The sequence below is a fragment of the Salvelinus namaycush genome, chromosome 22 (genome assembly GCF_016432855.1).
Source record: "Salvelinus namaycush isolate Seneca chromosome 22, SaNama_1.0, whole genome shotgun sequence".
NCBI lineage: Eukaryota > Metazoa > Chordata > Actinopteri > Salmoniformes > Salmonidae > Salvelinus > Salvelinus namaycush.
In genome coordinates, this window is record NC_052328.1 from 2,462,281 (window position 1) to 2,485,094 (window position 22,814).

Sequence of the window (22,814 nt, forward strand, 5' to 3'; positions counted from 1 at the left end):
TTGTGAACGTCTGTATGTTGTCGCTTGTATGTGTATGTTTTGTATTGTTTAAAAAAATATATAATCTTACAGATCTTACAAAAAGAAGAAAGTTTAATAAAGTGTCATATAAATTAAATAACTTTCATATTCATACACACCTCCTAGGTAGCCTAACAGTTAAGCGCGGCGGGGGCCAGTAACTGAAAGGTCGCTGGTTTGAATCCCTGAGCTGGCAAGGTGGAAAAATCTGCCGTTCTGCCCTTGAGCAAGGCAGTTAACCCCCAACAACAACTGCTCCTTGAGTGCCGATGACAGGGTTTGGTTAAATGCGGAAGACACATTTTGGTAGAATGCATTCAATTGCGCAACTGACTAGGTAACCACTTTCCCTTCCCTTACAGTTCTGATCATTAGACCAGGGAGGTTTTCCAAAGCCTCACAAACAAGGGCACCTATCGGTAGATGCGGAAAAAAATAAAAGCAGACATTTAATATCTCTTTGAGCATGGTATTATTAAATACTCTTTGGATGGTGTATCAATACAACCAGTCACAATAAAGACAGGCATCCTTCCTAACTCAGTTGCCGGAGAGAAAGGAAACCGCTCAGGGATTTCATCATGAGGCCAGTGGTGATTTTAAAACACTTACATAGTTTCGTGGCTGTGATAAGAGAAAACTGAGGATGGATCAACAACATTGTAGTTACTCCACAATACTAATCTAAACAACAGAGTGAAAAGGAAGCCTGTACAAAATACAAATATTCCAATACATGCATCCTGTTTGCAACAAGGCACTAAAGTAATACTGCAAAAAATGTGGCAAAGCAATTCACTTTTTGTCCTGAATACAGTGTTATTTTTGGGGCAAATCCAATACAACACATTACTGAGTACCACTCTCCCTATTTTCAAGCTTAGTGGAGGCTGCATCATGTTAAGGGTATGTTTGTAATCTGGGGAGTTTTTCAGGATAAAAAATGTACGGAATGGGGTTAAGCATAGGTAATCCTAGAGGAAAACCTGGTTCAGTCTGGGAGATGAATTCCTCTTTCAGCAGGACAACAACTTAAAACAAGGCCAAATCTACACTGGAGTTGCTTACCAACAGGACAGTGAATGTTCCTGAGTGGCTGAGTTATACTTTTGAATAAAATCTACTTGAAAATCTATTGCAAAACCTGAAAATGGTTGTCTAGCGATGATCACCAACCAATTTGAAAGAGCTTAAAGAATTTTGAAAAGAATAATGGGAAAATGTTGCACAATCCAGGTGTTCAAAGCTCTTAAGGCATCTCAGCATGCCTCAGTTCAGCTGGCGCCTAGCCAAAGTCAGCTAGCCAAAACCCAACGAGAGTGCCTCAGTTCAGCTGGCGCCTAGCCAAAGTCAGCTAGCCAAAACCCAACGAGAGTGCCTCAGTTCAGCTGGCGCCTAGCCAAAGTCAGCTAGCCAAAACCCAACGAGAGTGCCTCAGTTCAGCTGGCGCCTAGCCAAAGTCAGCTAGCCAAAACCCAACGAGAGTGCCTCAGTTCAGCTGGCGCCTAGCCAAAGTCAGCTAGCCAAAACCCAACGAGAGTGCCTCAGTTCAGCTGGCGCCTAGCCAAAGTCAGCTAGCCAAAACCCAACGAGAGTGCCTCAGTTCAGCTGGCGCCTAGCCAAAGTCAGCTAGCCAAAACCCAACGAGAGTGCCTCAGTTCAGCTGGCGCCTAGCCAAAGTCAGCTAGCCAAAACCCAACGAGAGTGCCTCAGTTCAGCTGGCGCCTAGCCAAAGTCAGCTAGCCAAAACCCAACGAGAGTGCTCGTTAACTCCCTTAAAAGACCTTCGCTTGAAAAACGCAAAAAAAAGCGGCAATAGTACGGTTTGTCCATTTTGAGACACAGTAGCCAGTATACACTTTCTCAAAACAGTCAAAATTCATCTAAGATAACTAAAGAAATCTGTCATTCATTTTGACGTTTTTGCCCGAGGAGATCTTAGTCACGCAATTTTACATCTAACTATTTTTTTGTCTCTCGTTGGATCCCTACCGTTGACCAATCACAGAGGAAGGGGCGTAGACTTTGGCTCCGAACTTCGGCTTGCCTCCATAAAAACAACCCTCACTTGGAAAGCATGTGGACGCCTTTAGAGACTTACCCAGAAAGACTCACAGCTATAATTGCAGCCAAAGGTGCTTCTACACAGTATTGACTCAGTGGTGTGGATACTTATGTAAATTACATCTTTCTGTATTTTATTCTCAATAACGTTTCTTAAAACATGTTTTCACTTTGTCATTATGGGGTATTGTGTGTAGATGTGTATGAAAAAATATATATTTAATCCATTTTGAATTTAGGCTGTGACAACAAAATGTGGAATAAGTTCAGGGGTATGAATACTTTCTGAAGGCACTGTAGATCTTTACATAGTGCAGATCTTTACATAGTGTAGATCTTTACATAGTGTAGATCTTTACACAGTGTAGATCTTTACATAGTGTAGATCTTTACATAGTGTAGATCTTTACATCGTGCAGATCTTTACATCGTGTAGATCTTCACATCGTGTAGATCTTCACATAGTGTAGATCTTTACATAGTGCAGATCTTTACATAGTGTAGATCTTTACATAGTGTAGATCTTTACATAGTGCAGATCTTTACATAGTGCAGATCTTTACATAGTGCAGATCTTTACATAGTGTAGATCTTTACATAGTGCAGATCTTTACATAGTGCAGATCTTTACATAGTGTAGATCTTTACATAGTGTAGATCTTTACATAGTGCAGATCTTTACATAGTGTAGATCTTTACATAGTGCAGATCTTTACATAGTGTAGATCTTTACATAGTGTAGATCTTTACATAGTGCAGATCTTTACATAGTGTAGATCTTTACATAGTGCAGATCTTTACATAGTGTAGATCTTTACATAGTGTAGATCTTTACATAGTGCAGATCTTTACATAGTGTAGATCTTTACATAGTGTAGATCTTTACATAGTGTAGATCTTTACATAGTGTAGATCTTTACATAGTGCAGATCTTTACATAGTGCAGATCTTTACATAGTGCAGATCTTCACAAAGTCCAAATCTAATTTTATTTGTCACATGTGCCGAATACAGCAGGTGTTGACCTTACAGTGAAATGCTTACTTACGAGCCCCTAACTAACAATTCAGTTTTAAGAAAATACACCAAAAAAAGTAAGAGATAAGAATAACAAATAATTAAAGAGCAGCTGTAAATAACAATAGCAGGGGGCACCGGTACAGAGTCAATGTGTGGGGGCACCGGTGTCAAGGTAATTATGTACATGTAGGTAGAATTATTAAAGTAGATATGCATAGATAATAAGAGTAGCAGCAGCGTGGGGGGGGGGGGGGGGGGGGGATCAATGCAAATAGTCTGTATAGCCATTTTATTAGCTGTTCAGGAGTCTTATGGCTAGAAGGGGGTAGAAGCTGTTAAGGAGCCTTTTGGACCTAGAGTTGGTGCTCCGATATCACTTGCCATGCAGTAGCAGAGAGAACAGTCTATGACTAGGGTGGCTGCAGTCTTTGACAATTTTTAGGGCCTTTCTCTGACACCGCCTGGTGTAGAGTTCCTGGATGGCGGGCAGCTTAGCCCCAGTGATGTACTGAGCCGTACGCACTACCCTCTGTAGTGCCTTGCGGTCGGAGGTCGAGCAGTTGCCATACAACCAGTCAGGATGCTCTCTGGGGCCCATGACAAATCTTTTCAGTCTCCTGAGGGGGAATAGGTTTTGTCATGCCCTCTTCACGACTGTCATGGTGTGCTTGGACCATGTTAGTTTGTTGGTGATGTGGACGCCAAGGAACTTGAAGCTCTCAACCTGCTCCCCTACAGCCCGTCGATGAGAATGGGGGCGTGCTCGTTTCTCCTTTTCCTGTAGTTCACAATCATCGCCTTTGTCTTGATCATGCTGAGGGAGAGGTTGTTGTCCTGGCACCACACGGTCAGGTCTCTGACCTCCTCCCTATAGGCTGTCTCGTCGTTGTCGGTGATCAGGCCTTCCACTGTTGTGTCATCAGCCAACTTAATGATGGTGTTGGAGTCGTGCCTGGCCGTGCAGTCATGAGTGAAGAGGGAGTACAGGAGGGGACTGAGCACGCACTGTGGGTCTAGGGTTTCTGGGATAATGGTGTTGATGTGAGCCATGACCAGCCTTTCAAAGCATTTCAAGGCTACAAACGTGAGTGCTACGGGTCGGTAGTCATTTAGACAGGTTACATATATGCATAGGCCCCCGCCCCGTGTCTTACCAGAGGCTGCTGTTCTGTCCTGCCGATAGAGTGTAAAACCTGCTAGCTGTATGTTCTTAATGTCGTCGTTCAGCCACGACTCTGTGAAACATTAGATATTACAGTTGCTGGGTTTTTCACGCTCAACAGTTTCCCATGTGTAAAAAAGAATGGTCCACCACCCAAAGGACATCCAACCAACTTGACACAGCTTATCATGAGACGCAACTGTGGGAAGCATTGGAGTCAACATGGCCCAGCGTCCCTGTGGAATGCTTTCGACACCTGGCCCCAACTTCCTAATGTTTGGTATGCTCAGTGTATATCATCTTTAACCCCACCAATACACGACATTACAATATTTATATCATTCAAAGGAGTTTGACTCTCTTTTCCTCACTCTGCACTAATGGTTAGAGGGAGCCCTTTTCTGGCAACGATTATTCATTCAGTAGGATCTTCACAACATAGGAAAGTTCATCCAAATTGTGAGAAATTGGCTAATGCTTTCGATACAGACAGAGAGAGCGAGAGAGCGAGAGAGACAGAGAGACAGACAGACAGACAGACAGACAGACAGACAGACAGACAGACAGACAGACAGACAGACAGACAGACAGACAGACAGACAGACAGACAGACAGACAGGGAGGGCAGTTCATTTGTTCCATCTGTACATCTGTGAGGGTCGATCAAGGTGTCAGAAGGAGACAGTGACAGATGTCTTTCCTGACACTGCTACAGGCTACAATATACAACATATCTCAATCCCATTCCCACAGCACAAGACTAAATGAAATGAAAGTGAATATAGCTTGACAATTATGAATTCTCAAATAAAATAAAATAAACATTTTGATTAAAAGAGCAAACGCACATCCCTTATTGCTGAAGGCTGGAAAAACAATGTACAGTAGGCCAGAGCATAAATTGGGGAAACAACTCTTTAAAAACCACACCGCAAACTTGTATCTCAAACAGACCGTTTATAAAATGCTTGCTATTTCCTCATAGAGGATGATGTCATCCTCCTATGGAGGATGAGCTGGCCAATCAGCGCTCTACTCACATGAATATGTTTTCTGACCGCTGTACGCACACAAGTATTTTTAACACACTTAATGACCATTTTTTGGATGGAAAACGAATTATAAGTCATACTGTATTTCATAGAAATCTGGAAAAACTGGACAGTTCCTTTAACATTAATTTCAAAACCATGTCTGATCAGCTCACTTTATTCTCCTAAATGTCCGATCAGTTGTATTCCTAAATGTCATGGTTCCAGTCCTATCAGTTGTATTCCTAAATGTCATGGTTCCAGTCCCATCAGCTGTATTCCGAAATGTCATGGTTCCAGTCCTATCAGTTGTATTCCTAAATGTCATGGTTCCAGTCCTATCAGTTGTATTCCTAAATGTCATGGTTCCAGTCCTATCAGCTGTATTCCTAAATGTCATGGTTCCAGTCCTATCAGTTGTACTCCTAAATGTCATGGTTCCAGTCCTATCAGCTGTATTCCTAAATGTCATGGTTCCAGGCCTATCAGCTGTATTCCTAAATGTCATAGTTCCAGTCCTGTCCGTTGTGTGCGTGGAGCAGGACGTGACAAAGCATCGTACTAAAGCCAGACCTAGTAGAACACACCACTGAACCGGCCTGGCTAGATCTGATGATGTAACATCTAACTCCAATCCAACGGGTCAACTACTTGAAAGTGACTGACGCTTTAGTTTCATCATGTACAGTAGTGAACTACTAAACACAGACTAATCAGCACCAACATACTGTAGTTGGACACGTAAAGAATTCAATATCACATGATGGTAGGAATCTGGAATGTGTCCCTGTCCACTTGGATGAGGTAACACAATACCATCCTAACACACCCATCAGTTAGTTGATGTGATCCCAGACATGCATCCCAAATGGCACCCTATTCTCTATTTAGTGCACTACTTTTGAACAGGGCCCATAGGGGGAATAGGGTGCCATTTGTGACGCATGCCCTCTCCGGCGCTGCTGTTGCTAGGTGGCTCTCTCTGTATTTAACTGACGGTAACAGAAATAGCCTGTCTTCTCTTCCCAGTTCCCAGTCAGTGCAGTCATCCATCCCAGGACTCATGTTTCACTAACAGATGTCATTCCATCACACGTCATTGGTGTTAATTCCCCAACCATGAGAAACAGCAGGCGTGTAATCATAGCCATCGTTCATCGGCACCTAGAACAACAATGTGCTAGAGCTATCCTAGTCCATCTGTCATGGTGTTATCACTATCCTAGTACATATGTCATGGTGTTATCACTATCCTAGTACATATGTCATGGTGTTATCACTATCCTAGTCCATCTGTCATGGTGTTATCACTATCCTAGTCCATCTGTCATGGTGTTATCACTATCCTAGTCCATCTGTCATGGTGTTATCACTATCCTAGTACATATGTCATGGTGTTATCACTATCCTAGTACATCTGTCATGGTGTTATCACTATCCTAGTACATATGTCATGGTGTTATCACTATCCTAGTACATATGTCATGGTGTTATCACTATCCTAGTCCATCTGTCATGGTGTTATCACTATCCTAGTCCATCTGTCATGGTGTTATCACTATCCTAGTCCATCTGTCATGGTGTTATCACTATCCTAGTACATATGTCATGGTGTTATCACTATCCTAGTACATCTGTCATGGTGTTATCACTATCCTAGTACATCTGTCATGGTGTTATCACTATCCTAGTACATCTGTCATGGTGTTATCACTATCCTAGTCCATCTGTCATGGTGTTATCACTATCCTAGTACATCTGTCATGGTGTTATCACTATCCTAGTACATCTGTCATGGTGTTATCACTATCCTAGTACATCTGTCATGGTGTTATCACTATCCTAGTACATCTGTCATGGTGTTATCACTATCCTAGTCCATCTGTCATGGTGTTATCACTATCCTAGTCCATCTGTCATGGTGTTATCACTATCCTAGTACATCTGTCATGGTGTTATCACTATCCTAGTACATCTGTCATGGTGTTATCACTATCCTAGTACATCTGTCATGGTGTTATCACTATCCTAGTCCATCTGTCATGGTGTTATCACTATCCTAGTCCATCTGTCATGGTGTTATCACTATCCTAGTACATATGTCATGGTGTTATCACTATCCTAGTACATCTGTCATGGTGTTATCACTATCCTAGTCCATCTGTCATGGTGTTATCACTATCCTAGTCCATCTGTCATGGTGTTATCACTATCCTAGTCCATCTGTCATGGTGTTATCACTATCCTAGTACATCTGTCATGGTGTTATCACTATCCTAGTACATCTGTCAAGGTGTTATCACTATCCTAGTACATCTGTCATGGTGTTATCACTATCCTAGTACATCTGTCATGGTGTTATCACTATCCTAGTACATCTGTCATGGTGTTATCACTATCCTAGTACATCTGTCATGGTGTTATCACTATCCTAGTACATCTGTCATGGTGTTATCACTATCCTAGTCTATAGGTCATGGTGTTATCACTATCCTAGTCCATCTGTCATGGTGTTATCACTATCCTAGTCTATAGGTCATGGTGTTATCACTATCCTAGTCCATCTGTCATGGTGTTATCACTATCCTAGTCTATAGGTCATGGTGTTATCACTATCCTAGTCCATCTGTCATGGTGTTATCACTATCCTAGTACACATATATACGTATATCTTAGTATAGCTGCCATGGATCTAACTGTCATGTGAATGTTGATACTGTAGCTGAGAAGCTGTTACACAGGGCCCTGGATCTAACTGTCATGTGAATGTTGATAGTGTAGCTGAGAAGCTGTTACACAGGGCCCTGGATCTAACTGTCATGTGAATGTTGATACTGTAGCTGAGAAGCTGTTACACAGGGCCCTGGATCTAACTGTCATGTGAATGTTGATACTGTAGCTGAGAAGCTGTTACACAGGGCCCTGGATCTAACTGTCATGTGAATGTTGATAGTGTAGCTGAGAAGCTGTTACACAGGGCCCTGGATCTAACTGTCATGTGAATGTTGATACTGTAGCTGAGAAGCTGTTACACAGGGCCCTGGATCTAACTGTCATGTGCTGGGGGTCTGGGATCAGAGGGCTGAACAGGGAAAGGGGGATATCTAGTCAGTCGTACAACTGAATGCATTCAACTGAAATGTGTCTTCCACATTTAACCCAACCCCTCTGAATCAGAGAGGTGCGGGGTAATGCCTTAAACGACATCCACGGCACCCAGGGAACAGTGGGTTAGGGGCAGGGGCAGAAGGACAGATGTTTACCTTGTCATCTCGGGGATTCAATCCAGAAACCTTTCGGTTACTGGCCCAACGCTCTAACCACTAGGCTACCTGCCACCCCAACAGAGGGATGAGTAGAGGGCTGAGCAGAGGGCTGAGCAGAGGGCTGAGCAGAGGGCTGAGCAGAGGGCTGAGCAGAGGGCTGAGCAGAGGGCTGAGCAGAGGGCTGAGCAGAGGGCTGAGCAGAGGGCTGAGCAGAGGGCTGAGTAGAGGGCTGAACAGAGGGCTGAACAGAGGGCTGAGTAGAGGGCTGAGTAGAGGGCTGAACAGAGGGCTGAGCAGAGGGCTGAGCAGAGGGATGAACAATCTTGCCCCCCTGGGTACATGGCAGGGTACCAAGATAACGTAACCGTTACTGGGTGATGTCATGCTCTCTTTGAGAGAGGACTGACTTCATGTCGGGCGTGGGGGGGGGGGGGGGGGGGGGTGAAAGAGGAGGGAGAGGACTAACTATAGGGTGTTGGAAGATGTTCCCTCTTTAAGAGAGGAGAGAGGACTGACTATAGGGTGTTGGAAGATGTTCCCTCTTTAAGAGAGGAGAGAGGACTGACTGTGGGGAGTTGGGAGATGTTCCCTCTTTAAGAGAGGAGAGAGGACTGACTGTGGGGAGTTGGGAGATGTTCCCTCTTTAAGAGAGGAGAGAGGACTGACTATAGGGTGTTGGAAGATGTTCCCTCTTTAAGAGAGGAGAGAGGACTGACTATAGGGTGTTGGAAGATGTTCCCCCTTTGAGAGAGGAGAGAGGACTGACTAGCTATGCTGAACTTGAATGACTGTTATCGACAGTCAGCGTATCTCTAAGTTGTCAATCAAATGTACTTGGCATCAATCAAATGTACTTGGCATCAATCAAATGTACTTGGCATCAATCAAATGAGCTGGCGGGACAGACAGGAAAGTTCCCATTCAGTTGTCAAAACGTGGGTTGGGACAAGAATGCATTGGCAGGCAAGCTGCAGAAGGACGTGGAGGCTTCTATTCCCCATCGTTTATCAGTGTAATTCTGATGGCCAACTAGCTGAAAACGTTTGAGAGGGTTTATCTAATGTTCCTTTGTTAGATTTTAGCTCATCTTGCTCTGGTATTAGTTGATCTTGTTGATGTGCATAACTGAGGGAGAGAGCCTACCTGTTCATGGTTGTTTGATTAATAGGACTGTAAAGTTCCCAAATGTAAGAGGACTCCCGTGGTATTTATATATTTACAGAAATACATTCAGGTGTATTTTGTGGCTTTTGGCAAATGCTTTCTAATGATCTAATGTCTTGCAACTGTCTGTAAGCACACAGTCCAGTTCAAAGTGAATGATGGCAGGCCCGTGTGACAAATGGCATGTTTGCATATAAGCCTACTGTAGCTCTGATTGGCTATAGCACACCGGTCTGTGTAGACTCCGGTCCTGGACAAGACAGATGTTTTTATTAGGTTTTATTTACTGCAGTGTCTATTAATTGTCCAAACGGATGGCCGCTTTCACACTCTATATTGCTATAGAATTTTCAAAAATGCCTTACTATGCGCCATTCCCAAACATTCTATTAATTTATGAAATAACGTGTAAATGACCATATCTAAATCCTCGCTTGTCAGAATTTTTTGTCAGAATTTTTTTTAAAGGCGTTATATTTTTCCTGGGTGTTTATATGAACCGATTTTAATAAGATTTCATGTTGCTAAAACACTGTCAGTTCCACTTTAAAGATAGAACGTCACGGCCCCGCCCACCTGTGGGGAAAACAACCCGTGGTTACCTAGGTTACCCCATTGGCTCACAGTGACTTGTTTTAGTCAATTACAAAACGACATTTAAGAAAAGTACAATATGTCTAATGATTCATTTTCAACATTGCCTGTTTTCTCACTACTTAGAGAAACTTAGTATTGTAGGGCTTCCCTCATGCCCCTTTTCATGAAGGTGCTAGCTAGCTAGCTACGCGAGTGTTAGCTAGCTAGCTACCGACCGGAACATTAAGCCAAGACCAGCTCTCTCTCTCTCTCTCTCTCTGCTCTCTCTCTCTGCTCTCTCTCTCTCTCTGCTCTCTCTCTCTGCTCTCTCTCTCTCTCTCTGCTCTCTCTCTCTCTGCTCTCTCTCTCTCTCTCTCTGCTCTCTCTCTGCTCTCTCTCTGCTCTCTCTCTGCTCTCTCTCTGCTCTCTCTCTCAGAAAAGCGCAGGCTGGCAGACGTGTACAGACGTGCCTGATGTGTTTATGTTGGCTGTGGCTCAATGAAACACATGGACTGTGTTCTCTCCTCCTGACTGTGGTCAAGATCACTTCCTTTAAGGAGATGATACCCCATTTTCACATGTTCCGCTGCCATGTCAAACTCATAGCCTTTTAGACACACAAGAGACTATTCAATCATTCTGTGAGAGAGCCGGAGTCAGGGAAGAGAAGAAGAAGACATGCCTTGAAATAGTTGACATTGCTGGGGTGCCTGTGGTGGGAACCTAGCCCTTATCTACAAATGTACAGACATCAGCAATGTCTAACTAACCAATGAGAGGAGTAGTCCATCTACAGGGCTGCTGCTATGCCAGCTTCATAGCGTTGGCCCAGAACTCTCTGCCAAAATAACCAGTTCAAACTTATAGAGAATAGAGGTAGGCTGCTCATTCAGCACTATTAGTAGTGTCTGTGTGGCTGTGTCTGTCTGTGTGGGTGTGTATATGTGTCTGTGTGTGTGTGTATATGTGTCTGTGTGTGTGTGTATATGTGTCTGTGTGTGTGTGTGTGTGTGTGTGTATATGTGTCTGTGTATATGTGTATATGTGTCTGTGTGTGTGTGTGTGTGTGTATATGTGTCTGTGTGTGTGTGTATATGTGTCTGTGTGTGTGTGTATATGTGTCTGTGTGTCTGTGTGTGTGTGTGTGTGTGTGTGTGCCTGGTGTTTTTTTGTTTAGCATTGATCAGATGGTTCATCAGTCTCTGGATGGATGGACATGGAATGAACTAGACATATTGTGGATGGGAGCCATTGGCTACAGTCGATAGTTCTATCAGGGCCAACTACTGTAAGGCAGTACACGGTATTAACACTGTACCAGACAGTCTCAGCCCGGTGGTCCTCTGTGGCTCAGTTAGTAGAACATGGCGCTTGCAATGCCAGTATCGGGGGTTCGATTCCCGCTGGGGCCACTGATACGGGAAATATATGCACGCATAAAAGCAGCAGATAAATGACTTATATTATATATAATCATTGATTATGGGGGGGGGTCGATACAGTTACATATCACAATATTATTTTTGGACGATATTAAATCGATATTTGACTTTAGTTACTGTAGGTATCATTAGTTACTGTAGGTATCATTAGTTACTGTAGGTATCATTAGTTACTGTAGGTATCATTAGCTACTGTAGGTATCATTAGCTACTGTAGGTATCATTAGCTACTGTAGGTATCATTAGCTACTGTAGGTATCATTAGCTACTGTAGGTATCATTAGTTACTGTAGGTATCATTAGCTACTGTAGGTATCATTAGTTACTGTAGGTATCATTAGCTACTGTAGGTATCATTAGCTACTGTAGGTATCATTAGTTACTGTAGGTATCATTAGTTACTGTAGGTATCATTAGTTACTGTAGGTATCATTAGCTACTGAAGGTATCATAGGTATCATTAGCTACTGTAGGTATCATTAGCTACTGTAGGTATCATGAGTTACTGTAGGTATCATTAGCTACTGTAGGTATCATTAGTTACTGTAGGTATCATTAGTTACTGTAGGTATCATTAGCTACTGAAGGTATCATAGGTATCATTAGTTACTGTAGGTATCATTAGTTACTGTAGGTATCATTAGCTACTGTAGGTATCATTAGCTACTGTAGGTATCATTAGTTATTGTAGGTATCATTAGCTACTGTAGGTATCATTAGCTACTGTAGGTATCATTAGTTACTGTAGGTATCATTAGCTACTGTAGGTATCATTAGTTACTGTAGGTATCATTAGTTACTGTAGGTATCATTAGCTACTGTAGGTATCATTAGCTACTGTAGGTATCATTAGTTACTGTAGGTATCATTAGTTACTGTAGGTATCATTAGTTACTGTAGGTATCATTAGCTACTGTAGGTATCATTAGTTACTGTAGGTATCATTAGCTACTGTAGGTATCATTAGTTACTGTAAGTATCATTAGTTACTGTAGGTATCATTAGCTACTGTAGGTATCATTAGCTACTGTAGGTATCATTAGTTACTGTAGGTATCATTAGTTACTGTAGGTATCATTAGCTACTGTAGGTATCATAGGTATCATTAGTTACTGTAGGTATCATTAGTTACTGTAGGTATCATTAGCTACTGTAGGTATCATTAGCTACTGTAGGTATCATAGGTATCATTAGTTACTGTAGGTATCATTAGTTACTGTAGGTATCATTAGCTACTGTAGGTATCATAGGTATCATTAGTTACTGTAGGTATCATTAGCTACTGTAGGTATCATTAGTTACTGTAGGTATCATTAGTTACTGTAGGTATCATTAGTTACTGTAGGTATCATTAGTTACTGTAGGTATCATTAGTTACTGTAGGTATCATTAGCTACTGTAGGTATCATTAGCTACTGTAGGTTTCATTAGTTACTGTAGGTATCATTAGTTACTGTAGGTATCATTAGCTACTGTAGGTATCATTAGCTACTGTAGGTATCATAGGTATCATTAGTTACTGTAGGTATCATTAGTTACTGTAGGTATCATTAGCTACTGTAGGTATCATAGGTATCATTAGTTACTGTAGGTATCATTAGCTACTGTAGGTATCATTAGTTACTGTAGGTATCATTAGCTACTGTAGGTATCATTAGCTACTGTAGGTATCATTAGTTACTGTAGGTATCATTAGCTACTGTAGGTATCATTAGTTACTGTAGGTATCATTAGTTACTGTAGGTATCATTAGCTACTGTAGGTATCATTAGTTACTGTAGGTATCATTAGTTACTGTAGGTATCATTAGCTACTGTAGGTATCATTAGCTACTGTAGGTATCATTAGTTACTGTAGGTATCATTAGTTACTGTAGGTATCATTAGCTACTGTAGGTATCATTAGTTACTGTAGGTATCATTAGTTACTGTAGGTATCATGAGTTACTGTAGGTATCATTAGTTACTGTAGGTATCATGAGTTACTGTAGGTATCATTAGTTACTGTAGGTATCATTAGCTACTGAAGGTATCATTAGCTACTGTAGGTATCATTAGTTAGCGTTAGTCGGCTGTTCCTGTGCCAAAACTCCTGGTTCTCTATCTTCTTTTTAAATAGTGAGCCAACATGTTTTCAGAACTTTTCTCTGAGTCATCAAAACGAACTTTCTCATGCTCTCTCTTCTCTCTGCTCTCAACACTGAGTGTACAAAACATTAGGAACACCTTCCTTATATTGGGTTCCACCCTCAGAACAGCCTCAGTTCGTCAGGACATGGACTCTACAAGGTGTGGAAAGAGTTCCACAAGGATTCTGGCCCATGTTGACTCCAATGCTTCCCACAGTTATGTCCAGTTGGCTGGATGTCTTTTGGGTGGTGGACCATTCTTGATTTACACAGGAAACTGTTGAGTGTGAAAAACCCAGCAGCGTTGCAGTTCTTGACACATTCAAACCGGTGCGCCTGGCACCTACTACCATACCCCGTTCAAAGGCACTTAAATATTTTGCCTTGCCCATTCACCCTCTGAATGGCACACACACTTCAAAATCCTTATTTAACCTGTCTCCTACCCTTCATCTACACTGATTGAAGTGGATTTTTAAAATTGTATTTAACCTTTATTTAATTAGGCAAGTCAGTTAAGAACAAATTCTTATTTACAATGACGGCCTAGGAACAGTAGGTTAACTGCCTTGTTCAGGGACAGAACGACAGATGTTTACCTTGTCAGCTCGGGGATTCAATCTAGCAACCTTTCGGTTGCTGGCGAAAACACTCTAACCACTAGACTACCTGCCGCCCCAATTTAACAAGTGACATCAATAAGCTTAGCTTTCACTTGGATTCACCTGGTCAGTCTATATCATGGAAAGAGCAGGTGTTCTTAATGTTTTGTCCACTCAGTGTATAGTGACCAATATGTTTGAAACATAAAATCTCAATAAAAAAAAATCCCAATAAAATCGCAAAAACATTTATCAATACTGTCCGTTATAAGTCTGAGAATGTTTGTGAATTTGGTTAAATCAAAATGTAACTCTTCCAGATGAATATTGTTCAGAAAAGTAATTGTTTATTTTCTTCAGTCCATGGAGAAATGCAGTCTGTTTGAGAGCACCAACATCATGTTAAAGCAGAAACTACAGTCAGAGAAAGAACAACATTCTGCCCTTTTAGGCTACGGGACTGATTCCCTCACTCAGAGTACACAGAACAGAACAGTCCTCATATGGTTGGTTTGTCATTTACAAAGAACAAACAGATCTGGGACCCGGCTGATAGTACAGTAACTATACAGTACTAGGGTGTGTGTGTGTGTGTGTGTGTAAGCATGTGTCTGTAATTACCTCAGAGTGAGAAATCAATGTCTCTTTAATGAATGATCTCATTGTTCCTATGCTGAACAGTGGCGCTCTATTCTTCTGCCCCTGTCAGGGGGGGGGGGGGTGTTGACAGAAATAAAGGCAATGTAATGGGGTAATGTAGGGTACCACTATGGTTTATATTAGACACAAACACACATAAAACATCATAGACAAAGAGGCAACCAGAGTTCAACTGGGTTAGACGGGTTAGGACAACCAGGTGGTTCAGAGTTCAACAGGGTTAGACAGGTTAGGACAACCAGGTGGTTCAGAGTTCAACAGGGTTAGACAGGTTAGGACAGCCAGGTGGTTCAGAGTTCAACAGGGTTAGACAGGTTAGGACAACCAGGTGGTTCAGAGTTCAACAGGGTTAGACGGGTTAGGACAGCAAGGTGGTTCAGAGTTCAACAGGGTTAGACAGGTTAGGACAACCAGGTGGTTCAGAGTTCAACAGGGTTAGACAGGTAAGGACAACCAGGTGGTTCAGAGTTCAACAGGGTTAGACAGGTTAGGACAACCAGGTGGTTCAGAGTTCAACAGGGTTAGACAGGTTAGGACAACCAAATGTTTTTTTCTCCCAGTGTTAACTTGACAAGTGGCAGAATAATATCCACATAGACATGTCATTAGAGGTCAAGGGTGAAAATGCTGTCTTAATCACTATTCCTTGCATGTTGTTTCTGTCAGAAGTAGCAGGGAAGGTGACAGACTGGGGTGGGACGTCACATCAGCTTGGTCCAGCTATCATTACCACCCAATACTTTAAATCAGACTGCGATGGGTCGTCACCTCAGCTTGGTCCAGCTATCATTACCACCCAATACTTTAAATCAGACTGCGATGGGTCGTCACCTCAGCTTGGTCCAGCTATCATTACCACCCAATACTTTAAGCCAGACTGCGATGGGACGTCACCTCAGCTTGGTCCAGCTATCATTACCACCCAATACTTTAAACCAGACTGCGATGGGACGTCACCTCAGCTTGGTCCAGCTATCATTACCACCCAATAATTTAAACCAGACTGCGATGGGACGTCACCTCAGCTTGGTCCAGCTATCATTACCAGCCAATACTTTAAACCAGACTGCGATGGGACGTCACCTCAGCTTGGTCCAGCTATCATTACCACCCAATACTTTAAACCAGACTGCGATGGGACGTCACCTCAGCTTGGTCCAGCTATCATTACCACCCAATACTTTAAACCAGACTGCGATGGGACGTCACCTCAGCTTGGTCCAGCTATCATTACCACCCAATACTTTAAACCAGACTGCGATGGGACGTCACCTCAGCTTGGTCCAGCTATCATTACCAGCCAATACTTTAAACCAGACTGCGATGGGACGTCACCTCAGCTTGGTCCAGCTATCATTACCAGCCAATACTTTAAACCAGACTGCGATGGGACGTCACCTCAGCTTGGTCCAGCTATCATTACCAGCCAATACTTTAAACCAGACTGCGATGGGACGTCACCTCAGCTTGGTCCAGCTATCATTACCAGCCAATACTTTAAACCAGACTGCGATGGGACGTCACCTCAGCTTGGTCCAGCTATCATTACCACCCAATACTTTAAACCAGACTGCGATGGGACGTCACCTCAGCTTGGTCCAGCTATCATTACCACCCAATACTTTAAACCAGACTGCGATGGGACGTCACCTCAGCTTGGTCCAGCTATCATTACCACCCAATACTTTAAACCAGACTGCGATGGGACGTCACCTCAGCTTGGTCCAGCTATCATTACCACCCAATACTTTAAACCAGACTGCGTTGGAAAAAGAGAAAGTAGTGTCTGGACAGTTTAACAGAAACTATTCCCTCATAGAAAGTAATGTCTGGACAGCTTAACAGATACTATTCCCTCAGAGAAAGTAGTGTCTGGACAGCTTAACAGAAAATGATTAGCTGGAAGCAGCAGTGTAGGGCTGTAGGCTAAGTAGAGGCTACTGTATACTGAGTTCTCTATAGTTAACAGGGCTCCATAGCAAAGCAATGGACAAGCATCATGCCTCCCTGCTGTTTTCTTCACCTTGTTGTTATTAATTCAAGTTGTTGTGTCCAGTGGACAAGGCTACAGTGTAAACCCCGTTGTGCTGTCATTACTCTAAACTTGAGGAAACCCGTTGCACTTAAAAGGGAAACTTCGGGACTCATGGAAACCATTTTTATGTCTCTGCATCCAGTATATAAAGGAAGTTAGAGAGAGTTTCAGAGAGCCAATGCTAACTGGCGTTTACACTAGAGGTCGACCGATTATGATTTTTCAATGCCGATACCGATTAATCGGCTGATTTTTTAAATTTATTTGTAATAATGACAATTACAACAATACTGAATGAACACTTATTTTAACTTAATATAATACATCAATAAAATCAATTTAGCTTCAAATAAATAATGAAACGTTCAATTTGGTTTAAATAATGCAAAAACAAAGTGTTGGAGAAGAAAGTAAAAGTGCAATATGTGCCATGTAAGAAAGCTAACGTTTAAGTTCCTTGCTCAGAACATGAGAACATATGAAAGCTGGTGGTTCCTTTTAACATGAGTCTTCAATATTCCCAGGTAAGAAGTTTTAGGTTGTAGTTATTATAGGAATTATAGGACTATTTCTCTCTATACGATTTGTATTTCATTAACCTTTGACTATTGGATGTTCTTATAGGCACTTTAGTATTGCCAGTGTAGCAGTATAGCTTCCGTCCCTCTCCTCGCCCCTACCTGGGCTCGAACCAGGAACACAACGACAACAGCCACCATCGAAGCAGCATTACCCATGCAGAGCAAGGGGAACAACTACTCCAAGTCTCAGAGCGAGTGACGTTTGAAACGCTATTAGCGCGCACCCCGCTAACTAGCTAGCCATTTCACATCGGTTACACCAGCCTAAACTCGGGAGTTGATAGGCTTGAAGTCATAAACAGCAGAGCTGCTGGCAAAACGCACGAAAGTGCTGTTTGAATGAATGCTTACGAGCCTGCTGGTGCCCACCATCGCTCAGTCAGACTGCTCTATCAAATCATAGACTTAATTATAACATAATAAACACACAGAAATACGAGCCTTAAGTCATTAATATGGTCGAATCCAGAAACTAACATCTCGAAAACAAGACGTTTATTCTTTCAGTGAAATACGGAACCGTTACGTATATTATCTAAGGGGTGGCATCCATAAGTCTAAATATTCCTGTTACATTGCACAACCTTCAATGTTATGTCATAATTACGTAAAATTCTGGAAAATTAGGCGGCCCAAACTGTTGCATATACACTGACTCTGCGTGCAATGGACGCAAGAGAAGTGATACAATTTCACCTGGTTAATATTGCCTGCTAACCTGGATTTCTTTTAGCTAAATATGCAGGTTTAAAAATATATACTTCTGTGTATTGATTTCAAGAAAGGCATTGATGTTCATGGTTAGGTACACATTGGAGCAACGATACGCACCGCATCGATTATATGCAACTCAGGACACGCTAGATAAACTAGTAATATCATCAACCAATGGTAGTTAACTAGTGATTATGATTGATTGATTGATTTGGTTAAGATAAGTTTAATGCTAGCTAGCAACTTACCTTGGCTTCTTACTGCATTCGCGTAACAGGCGGGCTCCTTGTGAGGCAGGTGGTTAGAGCGTTGGACTAGTTAACCGAAAGGTTGCAAGATTGAATCCCTGAGCTGACAAGGTGAAAATCTGTTGTTCTGCCCCTGAACGAGGCAGTTAACCCACTGTTCCTAGGCCGTCATTGAAAATAAGAATGTGTTCTTAACTGACTTGCCTAGTTAAATAAAGATTAAATAAAGGTGTAAAAAAAAAAGAAATTCGGCCAAATCGGCGTCCAAAAATACAGATTTCCGATTGTTATGAAAACTTGAAATCGGCCCTAATTAATCGGCCATTCCGATTAATCGGTCGACCTCTAGTTTACACAATGACTGGAAGTTTATCTCTAGTTAGCAACCTCCTTCAAACTGCACAAAGAGACATAAAACATGATTATCCACCAGTTCAATTGACTGGGGAATTAGATAAATGACCTTGTTGCCAAAATCCCGATGTATCCCTTTAATATATATCAGTCCAGTTACTTAAAGGGATTTTGTAGTCATTACTCAAACGGATAGAGTCACTGTGACCCCGTAGTGGGTCCAGATTTGAGTTGTATCAGCTTGACATTTTGAGTAACACCACCACTAAGCCACGCCTCCAATATATTTTCCCAGTGTGCCTTGCCTTTTCGAGTGAATTGTAGAGTTACCACCCATGACTGCATTTGTTAGTGACAGAGACATGGTTTTTGAATTCCTTCATTGTCAGCCCTGAGGCCTTCACTAAGTGAGTTCATAGGTGAATGTTGTCATTATAATAAAACTCATTATGACAATGTATTACATATCTCATAATGTCTTATTTTGAGGCCTAACTTTTCCCTCACTCAGTGGCCTCAAACTCATGGTTTTACAGGCCACATCAGGCCTGCAAGTAGGGTTGCAAAATTCTGGTAACTTTCCCAAAAAATCCCAGATTTAAAAAAAATCCTGGTTGAAGGATTTCCAGGAATCTTTTAAACACCATTTCTGGAAAACCTGTGAAATGTAGCAGAATTTTGCAATCCTACCTGCATGTCACATTATGCTGGCTTGCAAAGTGATGTGTAATTCCTATTGGAATCCAGCCAGAGTTAGGATATCCAACTGCTGATTTTTATTCACCCGCAACCTGCATTCATAGTGACTGCCAGGGCTAGGAACAGTGTGAGGAGAATACCTAAGCCATTTAAACAGTGTACATCAGCCTGGTCCCAGATATGTTTGTGCTGTCTTGTCAACTCATATGGTTAGATTACAGTGTACAGCAGCCTGGTCCCAGATATGTTTGTGCTGTCTTGTCAACTCATATGGTTAGATTACAGTGTACAGCAGCCTGGTCCCAGATCTGTTTGTGCTGTAAGGCCAACTCATACGGTTGATTTGTCATTTCCAATCCACAAACAGATCTGAGACCTGGCTGATAGTACAGTACAGTATACAGTACTAGGGTATGTGTGTGTGTGTGTGTGTGTGTGTGTGTGTGTGTGTGTGTGTGTGTGTGTGTGTGTGTGTGTGTGTGTGTGTGTGTGTGTGTGTGTGTGTGTATGCACGCTAACTCATTTGCACCATTGTATTGTATGGAATTCAGGGAGGGTGGGTTTGGTTATTGACTTACCAGTCCATCACAGTTGCTTATGGCAACAGTAGCCTCTGGCATGTCGGATACGTCTCCAGTGAAAACACAGTCCCCGTGGAGACGCTCCTTAGCCTTCTCCTCGAAGTCCTCCTGCCATTCCACAAATGCCCCCGGAGCCACCAGCCTCCTGTTTGCTTTGAGGCGAAGGTGCAACTCTTTCCCAAACACAGTGACGTTGAAAAACAGGTGTTGGCCTGCGCCAGAGGTGACAGAGGGAGTCTCGGGGGCGCTACGGGCCACACGCCTCTTTCCTGGACCAGGGGATGAGGAATCACCAGCACCACCCCCTGCATCAGCACCTTCACTTTCAGTTTCTCCCGTTGCAGCTGAGGCCCAGGCTGAGACCACGTGGGAGATGTAGCGTCCGTGGGAGTCTGTGCTGAACGGCACGATAAGACCATATTCACTTAACTTTCCAGAGAGATGTTCTGATGAGACAAATAGTCAAGAATAACATCAGAGAACCAGAGACAACTGGACAGGTCTAATATACATTCTTAGAAAAAATGGGTCTCAAAAGGGTTCTTAGGCTGTCCCCATAGGATAACCCTTTTGGATCCATATAGAACTCTTTTGGGTTCCAGGTAGAACTCTTTTTGGGTTCCATATAGAACTCTTTTTGGGTTCCATATAGAACTCTTTTTGGGTTCCATATAGAACTCTTTTTGGGTTCCATGTAGAACTCTTTTTGGGTTCCATGTAGAACTCTTTTTGGGTTCCATGTAGAACTCTTTTGGGTTCCAGGTAGAACTCTTTTGGGTTCCAGGTAGAACTCTTTTGGGTTCCAGGTAGAACTCTTTTGGGTTCCAGGTAGAATCCTCTGTGGAAACGGTTTTTACATGGAACACAAAAGGTTTCTACCTGGAACCAAAACAGGTTCTTCAAAGGGTTACCTTATGGGGACAGCCAAATAACCGTTTTAGGTTCTAGATAGCACATTTCTTTCTCAGATAGTTGGAACCTATGCACAGAAACCTATGGGAACTTGGGGGATTGGGAACGTATGGGAACTTGGTGAAAAGCACAGAAAATAATATAGGATACTTTAATTGATACTGACTTGCCTAGTTAAATAAAGGTTAAATACATAAATAAAACAATTATGATTATACTCTGGTGTGGATAAGAGTAATGCATGCTAGTTAAAGGATAATTGGCCTGCTAACAAATGGTTAATGAATATGGAAGATTATATTTTTATAATTTTTTTAACCTTTTTTAAAGATGATATTGAACTTCTGAATAGTGGAGACACAGGATAATGTGTCTCTAGTTTAGTCTATGGGTTATGAGCCAGCCAGTTGCATCACTAAAGATTTAGTTTAGTTTGGCTAAACCCTTTCAGGTACAACTAAATTATTGGACTAGTTTGTGGCATTTCTGGACACGTTCATCACTAAGACCTCAGTCTCTATCAAACCCAGGGGGTTATATAACTTCAAATACAGTATGCCATACGTTTTATAGCTCTCTGCTCAAAATCCACAGTACTTCAAAGTTGAATACCAAAAAGTTGAGAAAAAAAGTGTAAAATCATAAGAACTTACCATGTGATTTCACAGTATGTTTGTGATCTAAACATATCAAGTTGAGAGAACAGCACATCAATAAATATATACAATCCACAGCGAAAGCCATTGTGGAATTACGAGCTGCCACTTCACTTCAGTCCACTCTAACGGGAGTTGAAGTTTCCTTTCTATTGTAAACGTTGTAGTAGGCAACCGCTGTTCCCTCTCCCTCCTCTCCTGCTCCAGTCCTGAACGCCGCACAGTTTATGAGAAAGAAAAAAAAAACTTCTCAATCTTTAACTTCTTCAGCGAAGCCGCCGTCGAGCATTCTTCTGAACGTTACCGCAAACGCAAACCAAACTGACCGGTGAATTCACAAGTTGTTTCCAATCTTTCGGCTTCCGTTGAACTGTGCATAAAGCTGGACAGCCCCATCCATTTAGAAAAGGGAAAAAACCGGGGGTGCTGATGACGACAGCTGCCTGCCCGGCTAATCGGAGAGTTCAGGGAGGTACAGATCAACTAACTCACAGCCGGAGCCTGGAACTGTTTAGATGCCTTATGGTTGTTTAGAAAAAGAGAGGTAGGCCTGCACCTTCATATGTACAGTCATTGGCCTACAACATACTAATTCGTATAAAAGTCAACCCCAACCTCAGAAGTAAAAAAGCATTCCTGCACACAAACATCTGCGGCGCAGTCCCGCACCATTACGCACGGATGGGGAGGCGTTAGTACAAACATTGAAGTCGGACTTCTCTAACTCCACGAAACTTTAAGCCACAGAGTTTTTAGGGTAAACGCATTCTGTCCACTGGTCTGAGAGAGAGACTCTGACACACAGGGAGAGAACAAGTCGTGGCGAATTGTTTAGTTTGTGAAACAAGTCTTGGAATGCACATTCAGTACGTAACTGTCTGCGGGCATGAATCTACAC

The 22,814-nt window shown here is 42.3% G+C and overlaps 1 protein-coding gene across 1 annotated transcript in view; it reads right to left on the bottom strand.

Annotated features, from left to right (window-relative positions):
* Positions 1-22,517, bottom strand: part of LOC120017462 (A disintegrin and metalloproteinase with thrombospondin motifs 14-like) — a gene marked incomplete at its 3' end in the record, with an annotated part of 100,765 nt that extends 78,248 nt beyond the window's left edge. The window contains exons 1-2 of the mRNA XM_038960218.1: positions 21,914-22,517; positions 20,346-20,745 (exon numbers count right to left, since the gene is read on the bottom strand). Coding sequence (XP_038816146.1) covers positions 20,346-20,745; positions 21,914-21,948 — 435 coding nt within the window. The remainder of the gene's footprint in view (positions 1-20,345; positions 20,746-21,913) is intronic.
* Between the last annotated feature and the right edge of the window lie 297 nt (positions 22,518-22,814).